Genomic DNA, 19,063 nt, shown 5'->3' with positions numbered 1-19,063 from the left:
CTTACAGGTCAGGTTATTTGTCTTTGTTTCAGAGTATCACCAGGAACAGAAGGGGGGTTTCTATCAGTATCACTGGTAGAAAGCCCCCTTCAGAAATAAATGTGTTGTCACTTGGTAGTAAAATGCCAAGGCAGTGTTATTTGTAGAGCAGATTTCGTACAACAGGGAAATTAAAAGTGCTTTACAGAGCAGTAAAATATAAAAAGATAATAAAGGATACAGATTTACAATAAAAGAGTAAAGAGATAAAATATTCAAGGTAATATTAATTTATGCATGATTAAAAAAAAAGTCAAATAAAATTGACCATTAAAAATAGCCGAACTGCAGACAAGAGGTGCAATGATAAAAAGATCATTTAAAATGAAGTTTAAATTAAGTTTGTAGTCATAACCACGTGGAGTAGACAGTGTTAAACAGGAACGTTTTTACAAACAAATGACAAACAAAAGATGGAAGTGCTTAACCCATCATATGGAGTTCAAAATGTGCACTTTGTATTACAACATACGTTATTTTACATCCAGTTTATAAGTATGTTTTATCACAGGATTTGGCTGATATCTCTTCTTTGATTGAGCTTTTAACTACATATATTTCATTATGTTTTGCTTTTGGTGACAGCCATCAAACCAGCAGCTTCTCAGCAGCATCAGCAGCCAAACTGCTCCCCATATCAGGATTTTTTAATCCCTGAGGATTACATAATCCCACTTGTATTCAGGGATAAAAAAAACGCTCCCAATTCAATTATCCCCCTGTGGAAACAGTGTGAAAAAAAGGAGGCGGTGGCAAGCGTGGAAAATCCTGTTTTAGCCCGAATTTGTGTGTGTGTGTGTGTGACTTCAAACTGTCAATTTGCAGGGATTGTTGATATCTTGCTCCACCTAGTGGCTAAACCTGATGTGTGCATAGAGTTTCTAATGGCATGCTGCTTGTTACAAATGATTGTCTTATCTGCTGTTACACATTTATTGTGAGCAGTTAGGATGAAAAATCAAATCACTAGTTGACAGTGGTTGCTTAATCCTCAAAATGGATATTTTTATTTCGACTGTTTCATTTAGGATGAAGACAATCCCCAGAGTTGGCATCAGAGACTTCTGTCAGACTTCTGCTGCAAAAAGAGGATTTGAGACTTAATTTGTGACTGATGTTTGTCTCTGGTATAATCACAATGCACTAAAAAAAATAATATAAAATATACAGTAACAAGCAGGCTTTGGACACATACATGTATTCAGTCTGTGCACTGAAAAGACTTAGTTATTAGTTACGTATTTTAAAATAAATGCTTGATCATTTTAATAGTCACCATTCAAACATCAAAGACTTGCAATCTGCTATCAAAGACTTGTGACTTGACCTAGACTCGCCCCAAAAAACAACATCTGACTAAAATACCCCTGATGAATGGTATGCTGTCTCTCGCAACATTAAAGGACACAGTTAATTTTATTTAGCCTTTATTTACTCAGGCGGAGACATCAAGCGTCCATTTGAACTGTTTCTCAGGAGCGCTCTGCTGCACGCTCACACTGGGCGCTGCTGCAGAGCGGCCACAGCCGTGGTTTGTTAGATATTGTGCAAATACACTGAAATATTTAGAGGTTAGGTGTCTTGCTCAAGGGGAGAAAACCAACATCCTACTTCAAAGAGGTTTCGGATGCTGGTAAAAACTTTTGCTGTAACACATTTTACTTTCTCCTGTCTGTTTTTTCAGATGTGAACTTTTATTGTCGAGGCAGAATTATTGTGACATTTGTGTTTGTGAAGTGTCCGTGAGAGGAGCAGGTTTAACCACTTTATTTTGTTTTCACTGGAGTCGAGAGATCTTTACACAAGTGTCACGAAGATCAATAAAAACAGAACAGTGTATGCATTTTTTTTTACCCTGAAACATTTATCTGTCAAATTATTTCAACAACGTCTGGTATTAATACATTTTATTTGAATTTTCCTTAAATGATATGCAAACCTGGTTTAAATAAATTAAAGCAGTTGACCCTAAAATCAAAAGTACATATTTTTCCTCTTAGCTGTAGAGCTATTTATTAAGTTTTGGTGTGAGTTGCCAAATGTTGGTGATATCAGCCATGGAAATGTCTTTTTATTTTTATTTTATTTAATGAAACTACATGGCACTGAGTTTATGGTACTCCTTGTGAAAAAAAACAAAAACAAAACAAAACAAACAAACAAAAACCATTTGAAAAACTTGACAGCGATGTCGCTTTCTATAAGGTTACTCAAGATAATCCACAGACCTTGTTGTGAGCAGTTCCATGTAGGAACTATTTTCTTCCTACCAAACTACACCTGCCAGGTGAATCACTGTGCAGAAAGAAGCATGCATCTACTCATGGACAAGAGGCTCGTGCTAGTGACAGTGTGAAAATAAACATTAATGGTATTTAAGTTAGTTAGCTTAGTGGTGCTAGGTGAGCTAGCAGTAGATGAACACTTCCTTCTGTGCAGTGATTCGGTTGGGGGATATAGCTCGGTGGAAAGAAAATAGTCCCTTAATGAAACTGCTCACAAGAAGTCTTGGTATTATCTTCAGTAACCGGGTTGGTTTTTCGAGGTGCTCTAAACACCCAGCCTGAGTGCCCTCTAGTTCCATTATATTGGAGAGAAGGCAGACGTCTCTACAGCTGATATCTCCGACACTCAGCAGCTCACATCAAAACTATCTGGATTGATAAATAGGTATTCTTGATTTTAGGGCTGAACTGTCCCTTTGAAACAAAACTCGTGTTTCTAATTTGGCTCTCGATTTTGTCACTTAATGTCTTGAACATGCTTACAAATATTGAAATATTAACATTTTGTTAGTCCTATAAAGGGCTGAATAGATGTAAAATAACAAGTGACAGTTTCTGCTCCTCACAGAAGCATGTAGTGAATGAAAAACACAATACCGTAAATTCATAGTCAAAATATGCTCGCTGTCGGCAATACATTCAAACAGCGACAGTAACCAAAGGCCTGTTTCAGCCACAGTAACACACCAAGAAAATCAACACATCACATGTATTTAACAACAAATATTAGAAAGACCTGTGTTCACTAGGATGTGCAACAAAAAATGTTAAAATATTAAAACCTCATTTTTGTTGTAGTAGTGATAGAGACAGTAAACAAAAACAATTGCAGAACTACAAAAATAATTATAGAAATAATTATCATGATCATGCACTTTCACAAGTAAACATTTGTTTCCAAACCCAAATCTGGGACGTTTAAGAATGAAACATTAAAAACTGTTTCACTTTGTACATATTCTGGTCTATCTATTTATAAGAAACATATTCAGATTATGCACGGCGTAAAAAACATCTTAATGCCACATGGTGTCGGCCCTTGTGTCAAGAACTCTGTCAGTTTGTGAGTAAGAACATTTGGAAAAAGAAAAATAGACAATTATAAACAAACAGTGGACAAACAATCTATAAAATCACATCAATCAGATGACTGTGCTGAAACTGCAACAGCCGTCATAACAGTAAAGAAAACCACCACACCGCCAGAATACATAGGAATTTAAAGGGTCACTTCACTCAAATCACAAATACATTTTCCTGCCGTTAGCTGTATCTTGTGAGGTGCGGTCCCAATCCTGCTGCCTGTGTTTGGAAGAACCGGCCACACAGCTGTCTTGTTAAAATGTGTGGACCTTCAGATCATTCCAACACCAGAAACCATTGATAACCAGAACCATCTGGAAACATGGACAAATATAAAGCAGCAGCCAGAGATGTAAGAAGATGCAATAAAGGATTAAATTATAAGTACAAGTTGAAGAGGCAGATGGGATCACCTCTAACTGGAGTTGCACCTTGTTTAATTGTCAGCAGTTTACATGGGAAACAATTTTCTACTGAAGTGCAACTATCAATCTTGGCAGCAACTGTTGTCAAAACTTTGGCAATTCTAATTGAAACTACAGTATCTTCATGGCCACAACACAAGGGATTAGTGAGAAAATACGTTGTAATTTGAGTGAAATGACCCTTATAAAGTCATTGAATAGCCTGAATCGTGTTCTTCACATGAGGTTCTTACTGATCCAGCTGGACTGTCGGTGTCACCTTAGACAAAATATTTGACAGTACATGAACTGTTTTCGCTTAATTTTCAGAGGAACATGTAGAGAAGTGAAGCCAGTGAAAGGACATGCTTCAGAAAAAGTTTTGCTTCAACTCAGTGTAGTGGAATTAACAGATACCACTTTTTTCACTTAGGAAGCAAAGATGCTACAACGTACAAACATTTAAAAATCCTGAAGTCTTTGAGACAATCATTTCATGGCTCCCGGATGAGGTCGACACCTCAGATCCGATTGGACATCATCCTGGTGTTCAGTTTCAGAAAGAACGACTGCAGCTTGCACAGCGGGCATTTTGGCTTCTTCTTTTTCTTCTTACCACTTTTACCTTTCTTGTACACTCCGTGATATTTTCCCTCCTCGTCCTCCCCGTCGTCCACCCAGGGGACCCAGGCTCCGCTGTGCTGGCTGGGATCAGCTCGAGGGTCGTCGGGCGGAAAATAAACAGGCACGGCTGTCTGGTTGTAGTAGGCAAGTCGGGCCATTAGCTGCTGGACCACGTCTGGTCTCTGGTCTGCCAGGTCCTGCCGCTCGCAGGGGTCGGCTGTGATGTTGAACAACCAGACATTTTTAAGTTTGGAGGATTTGGGGAGCGGCAGGATGGCACGTTCCAGGTTCCACCAGCGACCAGGGAGACTGGGAAGTACCTGCGGATCAAAATGAGCAATTCTTGATGTTCTTCATTGTCAGTTCGAAACAGAAGAGTTTATATAGTCTGATTTAAATTGGTCTGAAAGTGTTGCAGTACCTGTGGGGGGACCCAGTCTCCGTGGCCTGGGTCTCCTGTCAGTAGCTTCCAGTCTCCAACCCTGATGGCGGCCTGGACTGATGCGTCCCACACCGGCTGGAGATTTAACTGGGGCATAGGATGTGATTTTTGCTGCGGCGTCCCTGGTTGGGACATATTCTGGTGTTGGGATAACGTCCGTCTGGACTTTGACTTTAAATGTACTTTGAGCTTCATCTTAGATTTTGGCTGAGATGGTCTTGTCCGTGACAGGTTGTGGTTGTGCGATATATAACGCCTGGATTTTGACTTTAAACTTTTTGACTTTAGTGATTTGTTCTGAGGGTGACTTTTAGGACGAGATGTTCCTGACACTGAGGGAGCTCCACTGGACTGGGACTCCAGATGTGGACTGTAATGTGACGGTCTCTGGCTCTGAGGGTAGACTTTGGTCTTGGGTTTGGGTTTTGATTTTGGGAGGGGCTTAAGCTTCAGTTTGGGAAAGGGCTTGGATTTAGGATTGGGTTTAGTTTTAGCAGCATGATGGGAAAATGTCTGAGGTAACTTGGGGGTCTTCACCTTAAACGCTGATTTCTGCTTTGGTTTCTGCCTCAGAATCTTCTTCTTCTTTGGCTTCTTTGGGCCTTTTGGTTTGTTTACTGACAAATCAAAGAAAACACAAGTATGACAAACGCAGAATACAAAGTAAATGCTCCTCTAACCTTTGCTTTTAGCTTTGTTGATGCTGTGTAAGATCCCACAGCAGATATTATTTTTCCATTATATCATTTTTATCACTTAGTTTCCTGGAATAGGTGCATAAATATCTTCTTTTTCTCCCTTTGTTTTCCTTTCAAACATCCCTCTTACCATGTCTCCTTTTCATCTTCATTTCTGTCATATCTCCTTATTAATGCCAAATATCTTTTTATTTGCTTTGACTCTTATATTCCTTATTTTCTCACTGTTTTTCTAGCCTTCCATTTTCCTCATCTTTTCCCACTTTGTAAACCTGATTTAAGAATTTCTCTATCAGTGGTGGTAAGAGTAGAAGATGAGTGTAGAAGAAGAGTGTACAAACTCTAGCATCTCTGTGAGGATGTACTTAGATGGTGCTTCGAGCTAAATGCTCACATCAGCTTGCTTACATGCGGATGTTTAGCAGGTATCTTGTTTCCCATATTCATTATCTATTTTTAAATGATGCCCAGCCTGATAACTGCTAATTAGCACTGAACACAAACTACATCGGATGCTGAATGTAATTAGTCTTGCAAGCATTTGGTCATACAACCATAAAAAAACATTCTGCAATGGTCAAGCATTCACGCTTTAAGAAATACTTCACCCCCAAACGATCATTTGTATTTCAGTTACTCATCTTGTATTACGTTGAATTGATAAAAGAAAACGTTTTTTTTCTCACAATGAACAAAGAATTCCAAAATGATGAAATCTGCAAAACTTTATCAATACATCTGTTTACAAACTCTCACACAACTCGTGCAGTATTACCCGTGTTATACAGTATATCAGCCTTATGCTCAGTACCTCCAAAACACATGCATCTACACCAAAACTTTACGATTTAATACACTCCTGCAGTAACAGTCTCACACGCAGATGAGCAGTGTGCCTGGGCTGTTTATGCGGAAGTGTTTTAAGTAGATAGGTTTTAATAAAAATGCATGTATTTGGGAAGCACTAAGCATACAACTGGACAAATGACTGTTGTATTACACTGCATGAGTTGTGTGAAACTTCTCTTCAGTTCATCAAAGTAGAGCCTTTGTTCACCATGGTGGCATGAGAGAAAACAGAGTTTTCTTCCCAAATTCAGCGTAACATCGTAATTAATTGGCATACAAATGTTCATTTAAGTGTCTTTTAACAAAAATACTGTACTTCTCCATTGCAAAAAAAGTAAGAACACTTGCCTTTGAACAACCTTGTTTATCCCTCATTGTACTGTTTCCACTTAAAATACACATACAACAAATACAACAAAAGTACTACAATATTTATCACCTTCAGCATTAACATCCATGAACTGGCAGTCGGCAGTGTTCTTTCGTGTTTGTGCAGTTCTGTAATTCATCCCACAAGTGAGACTGACACTCAGTAACCTGCGTAAAGACTCGCAGTAACTTTACTGTGACTTTTGGCGTTTTATTTTGGTAGTTACCCGATTCTTCCTCTGTGCTGACGTCCCAGTTCATGGTTTGAGCGAGAGGTTTGTGTAGAGGGTCGATGTTGTGCAGGATCTCGTGACGAGGTGACTCCTTTCCTTCGCTGATGGTGGGCCAAACGTCAAAACCATCCAGGCCGTGACTCTGAGAGGGAAACAGATAGACTCATATCACAGAGAACAAACAGGCTTTAATATGAGCCAACTCTGATATGTCCTGCATTAATGCTGCCAAAAACCCCCAAAAACTTTTACTCTGATTTACTGACTTTATTTTACCACACAGGAATAAATAATAACAAATTTCCTTTGGTAATAGAGGCTACCGAGTTTCTGGCTTACTCAGATAATGTCTTGATTTAAGCCAAGATAGCTTTATTTATCTGCTTTGGCAACGGAAAACTTACTTGCATTCTATGCCAACAAAGCTCTTTGGGAGCTATACACAGACTGCATTGACTCGCCAATAAAAGTAATTTATGTCTGAACTAAAACACAAAGCGTCTAAGCGGCCACTTGTTTAGAAATAGTGCACTTGTCATAGTAGGGCAGGAGCACACTTATCTACATGATAGTAAATAGACAGTTTTACAGGAGCACTGTAACCTGAACTTTACTAAAGTCTAAGGCCAAAAGGAAGATTAATCTAGCTTGAGCTCCACATTCAGCTCCAACTGTGACAACAAATAAATTCACACATGAACATGAAATCAGTGGGACACATTGAGAGAGTCAAGTTACGACAGAATTTGGTGAGACAACAAGGAAAACCTCAGTGATAAACATACAAGGAACAACACACAACAAAGACACTTCAAAAGTGCTAAAAATATGCACAAATGTTGTCCCACTGACCTGGCTGGTGTTTCCCCCGGCCAGGCCCACCAGTGTGGGGAACCAGTCAGTAATGTGCAGAAGTGCTTTGGAGACACGTCTCCTGCGTTTTAACAGCGGGCTGTGCACAAACGCCACTCCTCGCATTCCACCTTCCCAATACGTACCCTGAAAAACACAGTCAGGAAGTTAAGTTTCAGCTAAGTAAGCAGAGATCTTTGTATGCACCACTAATACTCATAACATCATTTTTATTACATCGTGTAAATATTCGCAGGCACTTGAGGATAATGTTTTGTGTAAAACTGTATTTTTTTGGGTGGAACAAGATTCATGAATTTGGCCCTGTCTACACAGGCATTTTTAAAAAACTGATATTTTCCAGGCCAATTTAAAAAAAATATTCTTTCCACACAACGTCCATTTACAAAATATCTCTGTACACACTAGAATGCAGGAATGACCCCAAACGCTTGCCGGTGTGAGCTGTCTTCAGCAGTCTCTCCCTGTTGCAAATGAGTGAAGTGCACAGGCTGACTTTGCCTTTTTTGAAAACATCTAGTGGAGATCTCATCACTGTTGATTCACTCAAACATACGCGTGATGCTTGAGACATGCAAAAGGTTTTTGCATTTGTCTGTGAAGTGCTGAAGGAAGGCTAACTTTTAACGTAAATGTAAACAAATCAATAGTCTGCCATTGTTACTGTTGCTTCTGGCTCATGCTCAATATACAAAGAAATTATGGTCATGGACAAAGTGACTAGATGATGTAACTGTTTCTCAAATGTTCTGTTTTACATGTCCACACTGATACAAAGTAACCACAGCTTTGAAAAATCTGCACCTTAGAAGGCGTTAAAAAAAGTTTTAGTGACCTAAAACTTCATTTGTGCGTGGATGAGAGCCCAAAACATCAGTTTACAAAAATATTTGTTTACCTGTATACAGGGTCCGTTCCTTCCAATGTCTAACCCTTATTGGTACGGATTTACAAATAAAAAAAGTTAACTCTGCTATTCTTAGATCTTTAGTACTTATTGGGCAAAAAGCAAAGGCCATGCTGTTTCTAAAATAAAAGGGTTTATCCTGTAAAGTGGTCACTTCTACTCAGCTTGCCAAGCTTGACTCTTGACTGTCAGACATGTAAGTTTTTGTAGGTTAGCATGTTCTGAACATGTGGTAATGTTTGCTTGTTAATATGCCAGGAAATCAGACTATAATCATTATAGTCTGATTATACAAAATACAAGAAGTTGTTGGTACCTTTCGGCCTCGTAACGGCCAGTTGCTCCCTCCTGTGAATGGCTGGGCACCGTTGTCTGTGGAGTAGATGATGATGCTGTTCCGGTAGTATCCATACTTTCTCAGAGCGTAGGTGACGTTTCGGACCGCCTCGTCCACTGTGGACACCATGGCTGCAAACTTCCTTCTAGCGATGTTAGCCATGTCACGGTACGGGTAGATGTAGGACTTAGGAGTCTGTAGGGGAGTGTGAACTGCCTGGAGGAAAACACAAACACAATGTATTGACGTGTTTACTTCATATGTTGTTTTATGTCATTATTTTTATTTATTTACTTTTTATAGGTGCAGAATTTAATGCAATATATACATAAAACAAACCAAACAAGTGTTAAAGTTAAATCATGGTTTAACAATATTAACATAATGCAATTACCATAATTTACACTTGTATAATAACTGAGTGTTTCTGGGGAAATCTGTGAAATAAAACACACATATTTATGTATTTAATTGTATATGTGTGCAAGTAAAATACACAAAAGTGTTAAGAATGTCCGTTCCTTCTCTGACATGACAAACCTTTCACTAAAATGAATTAAAAGTCTGATCAGCATTAATGCACATGGTATGATTAGTGTTTTTATGAAAGGAAATATAATATATTTTTATATATGACAACAGTATAAAACTGTATAAACCAATGTAGCTACGGTTATTTTGGGATAATTTTATGTAATTTTGCCCAATTAACTCACTTTCCTGAACCTTTTCATGTACCTCTACCTCAGTTAGTCATTTCCTACATTTCCCAGAATGCCCCACAACACTTACTCAGTTAGAACTGAGTGTTCTTTTCACCCTAACAGGGAACATTTGAAACGAAACAGCCCTTTGTTTTGCAGTTTCTTGTCAGGGCATCAGCTAGATTTTCTCAAACCCTTCAGCTCAAAACTTTACATCAAATGAACATGACTTCCCACAAAATAACAATAAATAAAAATCACTCTTTTCAGTTTGGACCCTTTTGACCTCTGAGTTACATTTTCTGTGTGCCGTGCTTGTAATTAAATGGTTTAGGGTCTGTGTGGGCCAAACCATCTGTAAATAAGTTTCTGATGCTCGCAGACAAACAAACACTTTTATGTGGCCTCAGTGTTATTCAGCATTTCTGATTCTCCACATCCAGACATAAACTGATGCAGCAGCGAAACACATGTCGGGCTGTGCTGTATTTGGCCTATTTTCTGTAACAGTGCATGAAGTTTACTCTTCCTGTTCTTTCTGATTTTGAGGGGCTTAAATTTATATTATGCTCTTGCAGGGTATCTACAGGTATCAGACACTTAAATGTAATGCTGTTAAAGACGTTTTCAAAATCATTTTTTATTCAATTAAGACTGATTTTGGAGAAATCTTCATTTTTTCTTATTCAAGCACTGCAGAAAAGAATAAGAATAAGAGGTATATATATGTAGCCCTGTGCAGAGGTAGTTTTTATGTAGGAATATGATTATTAGAGTGAGTCAGGCTAATCTACATTTTGCCAAAAGCTAAATTTAAGTGTAATGTAAAAAGAAATCATTAAGTTCAGTGGTAGATTTAGAGATTTGTTACATCAGAAATGTGGACTTCCACACAAAATATTTTGACCTATTTTGACAGAAAAAAAAATCAAATTTAAGACTATTTAATGACTTCTAACTAGGGTTGCAAATTGTAAACACTTTCCTTATCGATTATTGGTAAAATTAACACTCGGTGAATCATTAATAGGTAAAAAAAAAACAAAAATAAAAGGAAAAGACTTTGATTATTTCAAACAATAGCAAATGTGTTTCTCCTTCATCAAAGCTCACAGCAAGATATTGCATAAACTTGATGAACTTGATGAAATTGCATAGCCTATCGATGAACCGATTAAAATATCATATTATCGCTTAAATTCTTAACGAATATTAATAATTGTTATCATCCCTACTTCTAAGGCCTAATATTCATATGACTGAATTTAGAATATTTTAAGACTTTTCATGGACCTGCAGAAATCAGAAATCCTGTCCAGGGATGTTTTACATGGAGGCTTTTATTGTCATTTTTCTGATATGAAAGCTCAGCGTGATACCTGGAGGGAGAGCAGCAGGAACAGCGGCCTGTCTGTAGGGTTGTGACTCTCGAGGATTTTGCGAGCTCTTTGTGTAAAAAGCGTAGTGGAATACTTTCCCTCCTGGCCCCATGCCACGCCTTCGTCGTCATGGAGATCATACCCACACAACCCAGGGCCATCACAGGACCCATAACTGGGGACAGTTATAACATGTTAAACATAAACAACAAATATTATAATCTGCCCTGGTTAGTTACAACAATACTACTAATGCTACTACTACTATTAATAATAATAGTCAAACACGTTTACCTGTAGTAATCCACACTTCCTGTCAAAGAACCAAAGAAACTGTCAAAACCTTTTCTGGTGGGCAGGCACCCCTTCCTGGAGGAAAGGAAAAAAAACAGTTATTCACAAGCCGCTCACAAAAGGTTTAAAAGATAGAGTTTTCTTTTAGTTATTTTTGCATTCATTGCAATTTTTGGCATTTTACTGTCAACTATTAGTGGAATAGTGTAAATCACTGGCACGCGATACAAACAAATCAGGGATTTGCTCATCAAATCAATGCTCAATGAGGCTACCAGTGGCTAAAAATTTGACATGGTACCTTTAACAAACTAAAAAAAATTCACATCCCAATATGATCACTACATAGAGCTGTTTGTGTGATTTCATTCTACTTATTTACCTCATTTCCTGCTTTTGCTTCACTTAAATTACTGACCTGTTAGGCAGCTCAGAATGGACAGTGACTTCATATTGGTACATTTTCACTTGTACACTCTGCTGTACTTTTTGTTACCAGCTTTATTGCTTGTTGTGGATAACCACAATGACTGAAAAGACAAGATATAGTGTCTTTACACACATATTCTTATGTAACTTTGTAACTTTTTAGCACCAGCAGTTTGTACATAGTGGTGGTGTTCCACAAGGCGGGACTGAGGTTGATAAAAGGTTAAGGATGCAGACTTGGTGTCTGGATGCTTTAACCACAGTGCTTGTTGCTTGTTCCGCACACTTTCCGACATCAGATTAGGGGGAAGCTGAGTGCAGCAATTTCTGTGACTTTCCGAATCCAAGATCTACATTCACTTCACAGAGTGATTGGCTGGTCTGTAGAGAAATAAGCAGAACTGCTCTCTCCAGCTCGCTTTTTAAAATTGTCTGCACACTTATTTGCGTCACTTTTCATGTGTAAAACCAAGAGCAGGGTCTGAAAGTGTGCGCCGTTAACGTCATATTTTACCCAACATTGCGTTTCCCCTTTTCTGTTACAGCCTGCTTTTCACCCCGCCTTCAAGTTTGGCTATTTGGAACAACTATTAATACTTTTGCCTCCACCTGTGGTTGGGTTTTACATACTAGCTTGTTACAGGCATGACATCATCAACTAAATGTTAAAATATGACAGGGACAATTCACCCCATATTAAAAATACATATTTTTTCCTCTCACCTGTGGTGCTGTTCATCAGTCTAGATTGTTTTGGGTTGACATGCTGAGTGTCGCAGATATTGGCCGTAGAGACATTTGCCTTCACTCCAATTTAATGATACTAGATGGCACTTGGTTTGTCGTGCTCAAAGTGTCATTTATTCATAAGATAACATAATATAATCCTTTATTACTCCCAGAGTGGGCAAATTTGCATCGTTACAGCAGCAAGGTGGTACAACATAAATGAATGAATGAATGAATGAATGAATGAATGAATGAATGAATGAAAAACTCAACAGCAACTTTTGTTTCCAGAAATCATGACCTGGTTACTCAAGATAATCAACAGACCTTGTTGTGAGCAGTTTCATGTAATAACTACTTTCTTTCTACCAAACTACATCCCCAAAACATACCAAAGTGCAAAGAGAACAACATTGTTGTTGAGTTTTTTTTGTATTGAATGTATTTTCAATTTAATTTAATTTTATCTATAAGGTCCAGTATCAGAGATCACAATGTGCCTCACAGGGCTTTACAACATATGACATCCGCCTGTCCTTGGACGGTCACAGTGGATAATATTTATTGGTGCTTTGGGCACAACATCCATCTGGTTCCATTATTCCATTTATTATAATCAATCAAACAATGTATTTGTTGATAAACAGCACTACAGGTAAGAGTAAAAATATGTATTTTTGATTTTTGGGTGACGTGTATATTTGCGGGACAAATAAAGTGTATTTTGTTTAACAATTTTAAAGTGATTAATGAATTTGTTATTAGTGAGTGTAGAATAGAAACTCCTTGTCATGTTAATCCAACTGTGAAGTCTCCGTCTCACCTGTAGAAGCCCAGGTGCCACTTTCCCACCATGTGTGTGGTGTAGCCGGCCTCGCGGAGCCTCTCAGGCAGAGTGTCCATGTGTGAAGGCAGACAGCTCGGCTGGCTGGGTCTGATAATGGAGTGTTGCAGTCCCGTGTGGATCTGATATCTGGAAGAAGAACAAGAAAAAAGACTTGTTATTGGCTTTCTACCAGACTGACTCAGTCACACTGGATCTGCTGTTAGGCTGCACAGTCAAACCAGGGACTCATTTATTCTCACTGCTGTTAGGTTGCCTCATCAATAATCACATTATCAGCTGCCTCATTTAAAGCAGAGCCTCAGACTTCATAACTGGTCTGTTTTTTTGTGTCAGACAGATGTGAAGCTCTTCTGTTTATCTTCATTTTATATGTTCTTAAATTCGTACTTTGCCTGTTTCGTGTCCTAATGTAACATGTGCATTCAACCCCTCAGGATCAATATGGTTCGACTTATATTGAATTAGTAATCACAACACGCTGTCAAAAGATGCTGAACATTTATAACAATGTTCAGCATCAGGCTGACACTAATCAATTGTTCATTCAACATAAAATCTTGATATCAAACAGTGGTTGAAGTTATTTTTTAAGCCCAAAACTCCTGATTCCAGCTTCTACAATGTGTGCATTTGCCTTTTGCCTTTTGTATCTGTAAATTCAATATATTTGTATTTCAGACTGTAAAAAAAAATCAGCAGAATAATCAAAAATGAAAACAATTATTAGCTGCATCCCTAGAACAAACTGTACCGCCACTCAGCTTCATGACAAAACACATTCAGTGGTGCTCTTACCAAGTAAATGCTCATTTAACTTAAAAAATAACATGAATGCATGTTATAGTTTAAAGTACAAGTTGTCCCGTACAGTGTAGAAATGAAAGACATTCCCCGAAGTGGTGTCAGAATCCAGTCCAGAGTATCTCATATGGCAGACAGATGGACAAACTGCCAACATTTGATGCAGGAAGCCAGTAAAAATCATCTGTACCTGCCGGTGATGAGCTGGCTGCGTGACGGCGTGCAGATGGGCTGAACATAATAGTTCTCCAGAATCACGCCCTCCGCCGCCAGTTTGTCCAGAGTGGGAGTCTTGATGGTCGGGTTGTGGTAGCCAATGTCGTTGAAGCCCTGTTTTAGAGTCATGGAGAGTTCTGCTGAGTGTTTCAGATTTGGATGATTACAAAGAACATTTGGCCGATCCATCTGTGGCGACAAAATGAACTTGACGCTTTAAATATAACTTTGGCAAGTCCCTTTTTTTCTTATGTGATACTTGTCTTCCACATGGTTGTAATACAGAGGTTAAGGACCCTTGATAATCCTCCACAAAGCCATTTTCAGCTCTTTATATTGTATTTATTTGTGATAACTCTATAAAGACTGATGCTGTGTGGTGGTCGGAGGACCACCACACAGCATCAGTCTTTTGAGATAAATGATAGAGGTGTACTTTATATGACTCAGGTGAGTTGCTGCATGAGAAACATACAGCTTCTGATCATGCAACGAATTTAAAGGTCCCATATTGTAAAAAACGTCAGATCTTATTTATTTGAATTCGTTTCTATTGTAATTTTTAGCTGTAAATGTAACGTTTGAAGTTAAGAGTTAAACACGATGGTCCGACCCATCTGACATTCGTTCTGCTTTGCTTATTTTTTGTACTGTGTTGCTTTGATGAACCAAATCTACTGGCATGAATGCTAAGCAACGTACCGCCGTGGACATGGCTGCAGCAAAATGTATTTTAATCATTTTTCCTAAAATAATCAGTGTACGCTATATTTGAATATTTTATCTGCTTTGTCTTACACACTAACCAAAAAAGGCCATGGTAGACCAGCAACTGTGCCATTCTGCTAAATAAAATGACTCTTTTTGTCCATGGAGTCTGCTGGCTTTAATGATGGTTTCAACTCCCCATCAGAAAAGGCCGTCTGACAGCAAGTTAAACTGGTGAAAATATTCTAAATATAGCGCACACTTACACTGATATTATGACAATGATGTTGCAAAGACACTGAGATTGCAGATGTGGAAGACCCGGAAACACTGACCTATCAGAGCAGACTAAACTTTTTCGGGAGGGGGAACTTAAAGAGACAGGCGCTAAAACAGAGTGTTTCAGACAGAGGGTGAATACACGTATATTCAGGCAGACAGTATGAGAAAAATAATGTGTTTTTTTAATATTAGATTATGTACAGAAGTTCTAGTAGATACCCAGAATAAAGTATAAACCTGAAAATGAGCATATAAGACCTTTAAAGAAAAGATATAAACTGATCTTTCCATCAGTTAGAGCAGAATTGTGATTAATTCATCAAATGATTTTGGGTTTGTTTGTTTATTCCCTCATAAAGGTGAAAATACTAACAGTTCCGTGGACTTTTTTCTGTTTTTTTTTTTTTGACTTAGCCTATTTTTTCAATTTTATGACAATGAAAATTTGAACATTTTTGGAACCCCATAATTTGAATAATTTTATAACCAGCAGCTGTGCTGAACAATGTCAAAAACTATCCTTTCTGATGTATACTTTGTCATAAATTTGAAGTTTTGGCATTATTAATAATATACTTTATTTCAATAGCTATAAATTGTTGTAGTCAGATGAATATCTTGTTATATATAAGAAGTAAATGGTGCAAGGGACGTGATCATCCAAGCATGTGATATAAGAACAGACAGTGGCACTTTCACACATACCTGGTCATCTATGAGGATGAAAATAATGTGCGGCTGGTTCTTCTTCGGTTTTGTCTCATCATTCTCAATGTTTCTGTCACTCTGGATTGGTTTGGAGCGGTGGGCAGACAGGCAGTCCAGACTGAAGAAAACACTCAGCACAATCAGAGCCACAGCAGCAACAGCCTGCATCTTTACCGCAGGAGCCCTGCAGGGAACAATGGCAACAACAAAAAACAATAGAGCGAGAACTTCTATGAACTAAATAACAGGGAAGTAGCTTAAAAATGTTTGAGTCTGCACAAATTCACATGCGCATGCCATCAGCGGCGGACTAACTGTAGATCATAAAACCACATTTGAGATGGACTTGCCAACTTGGCTGTAACTGTGATCTGAAACACATCCATCTGGTGGAGAGAGAGCTATGACTCTGAGGAGGTCTTTTTAACCGTTTACAATCTTTTGGAACTGAATAATCCCAATAAAGAGTGACGAAAATATTTGCCATGGCTCCGAGAGTAGAAGCAAAATTTGACTTTTCTCACTACTACTATTCCTTTACTGTCTCCTTCTATTTTTTTAATGCAGCCTATTACATTATACAGTGTAGGAGTGTGCGTCATGGACAATATCTTCTATAAGTAATTTTTCTGAGAAAAAAAAAGTTTTACATACAAATTACACAGACAGGGATGTCTCTTTTTGTCTGATCCCACAAATCATAAAGAAGTGCTGCACATTGATTTGCAAAATTAAAGGGAGAGCACCATGGTATAAATGATCTGACAAAAGTTGGCAATTTTATGTGGTCTCAGTAATTATTGTCCTAATCATGCTCTTAAGATGTTGTTTGAAACTTTTATTAAATATTTTTTTTGTCATAGGCTATTTGCTGAGTCTGTCACTACATCCACACAGCAACACATGAGACAGATTCTGCCTTTTCTAGCCTCAAAGGATTTAGAGACATATTTTAGTGTACTGTTTAGCTGTAAAATGAGAGAATTTGGTACCCGACTGCCATGTTGAAAATAGTCAAGCCATAACGAAGCACCACTAACCAGCTATAGCAAACCTCATAATTATACAGCTATTAAAAAAAGAGCTTTATTATTTTTTAAGAAATAAATCTTGTAGTACACTTACAGTGTCATGAAACTTAAAATATTCAGTTTTTGTCTGTCTGTTGTTTTAACTGTCTTCAGTGTCTGCTGAGGAGTTTGTGACAGTATTGAAAAGAATCTTAGCCCCTTAATTAATGGTTACTATTATTCTTGGTGGATCTGTCAATTATTTATCAGCGAATCAATTGATTCATTTGTCAATACGTGTGAATATTACCCATCACAAGATGTGAGATCCCAAGTTGACACCCTTAAATAGTTTGTTTTGCCTGAGCAACTGTCTAAAACCCAAAGTTCACAATGACATGAAACAGACACAAGCAAAAATATCAAATATGAGATTCTTGTCCCAAATTTTCTGCCAGTGAATCAACAATATATCAGCCCAGGTTACCTGAACTATGTTTGAGGTTGTCGGCAGTATTTGTGTCATGAATCTTGTATTACAATGTGACTCACCATGACATAATTTGTCCTAAAAGCTACCAGAGTTCACTTCTTCTCAATGATAGTGGGACCCTCTGCGCTTTTTAACAAGCCTCCCCAGCAGATGATGCATCCAGCTCAAAGTTTCCAACAAACAATGGGGTGACAGAAGTGGCGTGTGATTTATCAAGGCCTGATTCACTGGCAGTGAGCAATACATGGAGGAATGCTGCCAGACGCTGTTATAGCTTATTTGGATAGGAATCACCCATACTTAAAGCACACAACTCATACCCTCTCAGTAGATGTTCCAGGGCTGTTGAGCTGCTTTACATTAGATTTACAGCTTTTTTTTAAATTTCCATTTTACAGCTTTTAACCCTTTATTTTCTCTGAGGATGCTGCAGTTTGACATGCAGCTCAGTTTTCTGTGAAAGGAAGGGGGGAGAAGCATATTGTATGTGTCTGTATCATGTATGACATGTTTACAAACTCCGAAGCCAAGAGCTACACTCAATGTTGATTTCAAGTAAAAGACTAAAAGCAGCTGTCTTGGTCACAAAGTGATGTCTGAACTGGTTTCCCATGAGGTGAGATACTGGAGACACACACACACACACACACACACACACACACACACGCACACACACACTCTCTCTCTCTCTCTCTCTTTCTTAGACTTTTGTGTTTGTGTGTGTATGTGTGTGTGTGCGTGTGTGTGTATTGGACATGAACCCCCTTTCCTGTGACAGCATTGAGTGTGTTAGTTCAGACTATGCAAGCACAGACTGGTCCTGCATTCAATTTGTTTTGATAAAATCTGCAGCCTGTATCAAGTTACAAATTATCTGAGCCTCATTAGAAACACAGCATTCGCCAATATGAGTTTTCATTGTAATTTCCAGTCTGATATCAATGTTTGATCTAAGTGCAAATAATACAAACAGCTCCTTGTGTGTTTAAAATCTGAACATTTCTAATTGAATGTGCTTCTGTTCCTAACAACAGCGGTGTTATTTCAAAGCCAGGCCTGAATCAATACCTCGATACTGGATCAATGGGAGTGAACGGCTCTTCTCCCCCTCCTCTCCTCTTCCGCTCCGCTACTCTTCAGTTCATTCTTCACTCCTCGGGTCTTTCTTCAGCTCGCAGAAAGTTTGGTGTGAGTAAAGTTTGCAGAAGACGCCGCATGTCCTCAAGTTTCCACTAAACCTCCCTTCCTTCAGTCTGAGCGTTCACACTCACGATGAAATACGACCAAAGTCAAGACAGCCACAGCGCCGCGCGCACACTA

The 19,063-nt window shown here is 38.4% G+C and overlaps 1 protein-coding gene across 1 annotated transcript; it reads right to left on the bottom strand.

Moving 5' to 3' along the window:
- Positions 1–2,344: 2,344 nt before the first annotated feature.
- LOC121951286 (arylsulfatase I-like) lies at positions 2,345–18,898 on the bottom strand. The gene is made up of 11 exons (XM_042497552.1): positions 18,812–18,898; positions 16,238–16,424; positions 14,517–14,656; positions 13,502–13,651; positions 11,521–11,595; positions 11,227–11,401; positions 9,123–9,359; positions 7,879–8,025; positions 7,021–7,168; positions 4,857–5,494; positions 2,345–4,755 (listed from the first exon to the last, which is right to left on the bottom strand). The coding sequence occupies exons 2-11, from the start codon at positions 16,406–16,408 to the stop codon at positions 4,333–4,335; spliced, it is 2,304 nt and encodes a 767-aa protein (XP_042353486.1). The 5' UTR covers positions 16,409–16,424; positions 18,812–18,898; the 3' UTR covers positions 2,345–4,332.
- Between the last annotated feature and the right edge of the window lie 165 nt (positions 18,899–19,063).

The sequence above is a fragment of the Plectropomus leopardus genome, chromosome 12, assembly GCF_008729295.1.
Source record: "Plectropomus leopardus isolate mb chromosome 12, YSFRI_Pleo_2.0, whole genome shotgun sequence".
In the NCBI taxonomy this organism is placed as follows: domain Eukaryota; kingdom Metazoa; phylum Chordata; class Actinopteri; order Perciformes; family Serranidae; genus Plectropomus; species Plectropomus leopardus.
Note: the sequence above shows the minus strand (reverse complement) of the source record. Positions and strands in the feature narration are given on the sequence as shown.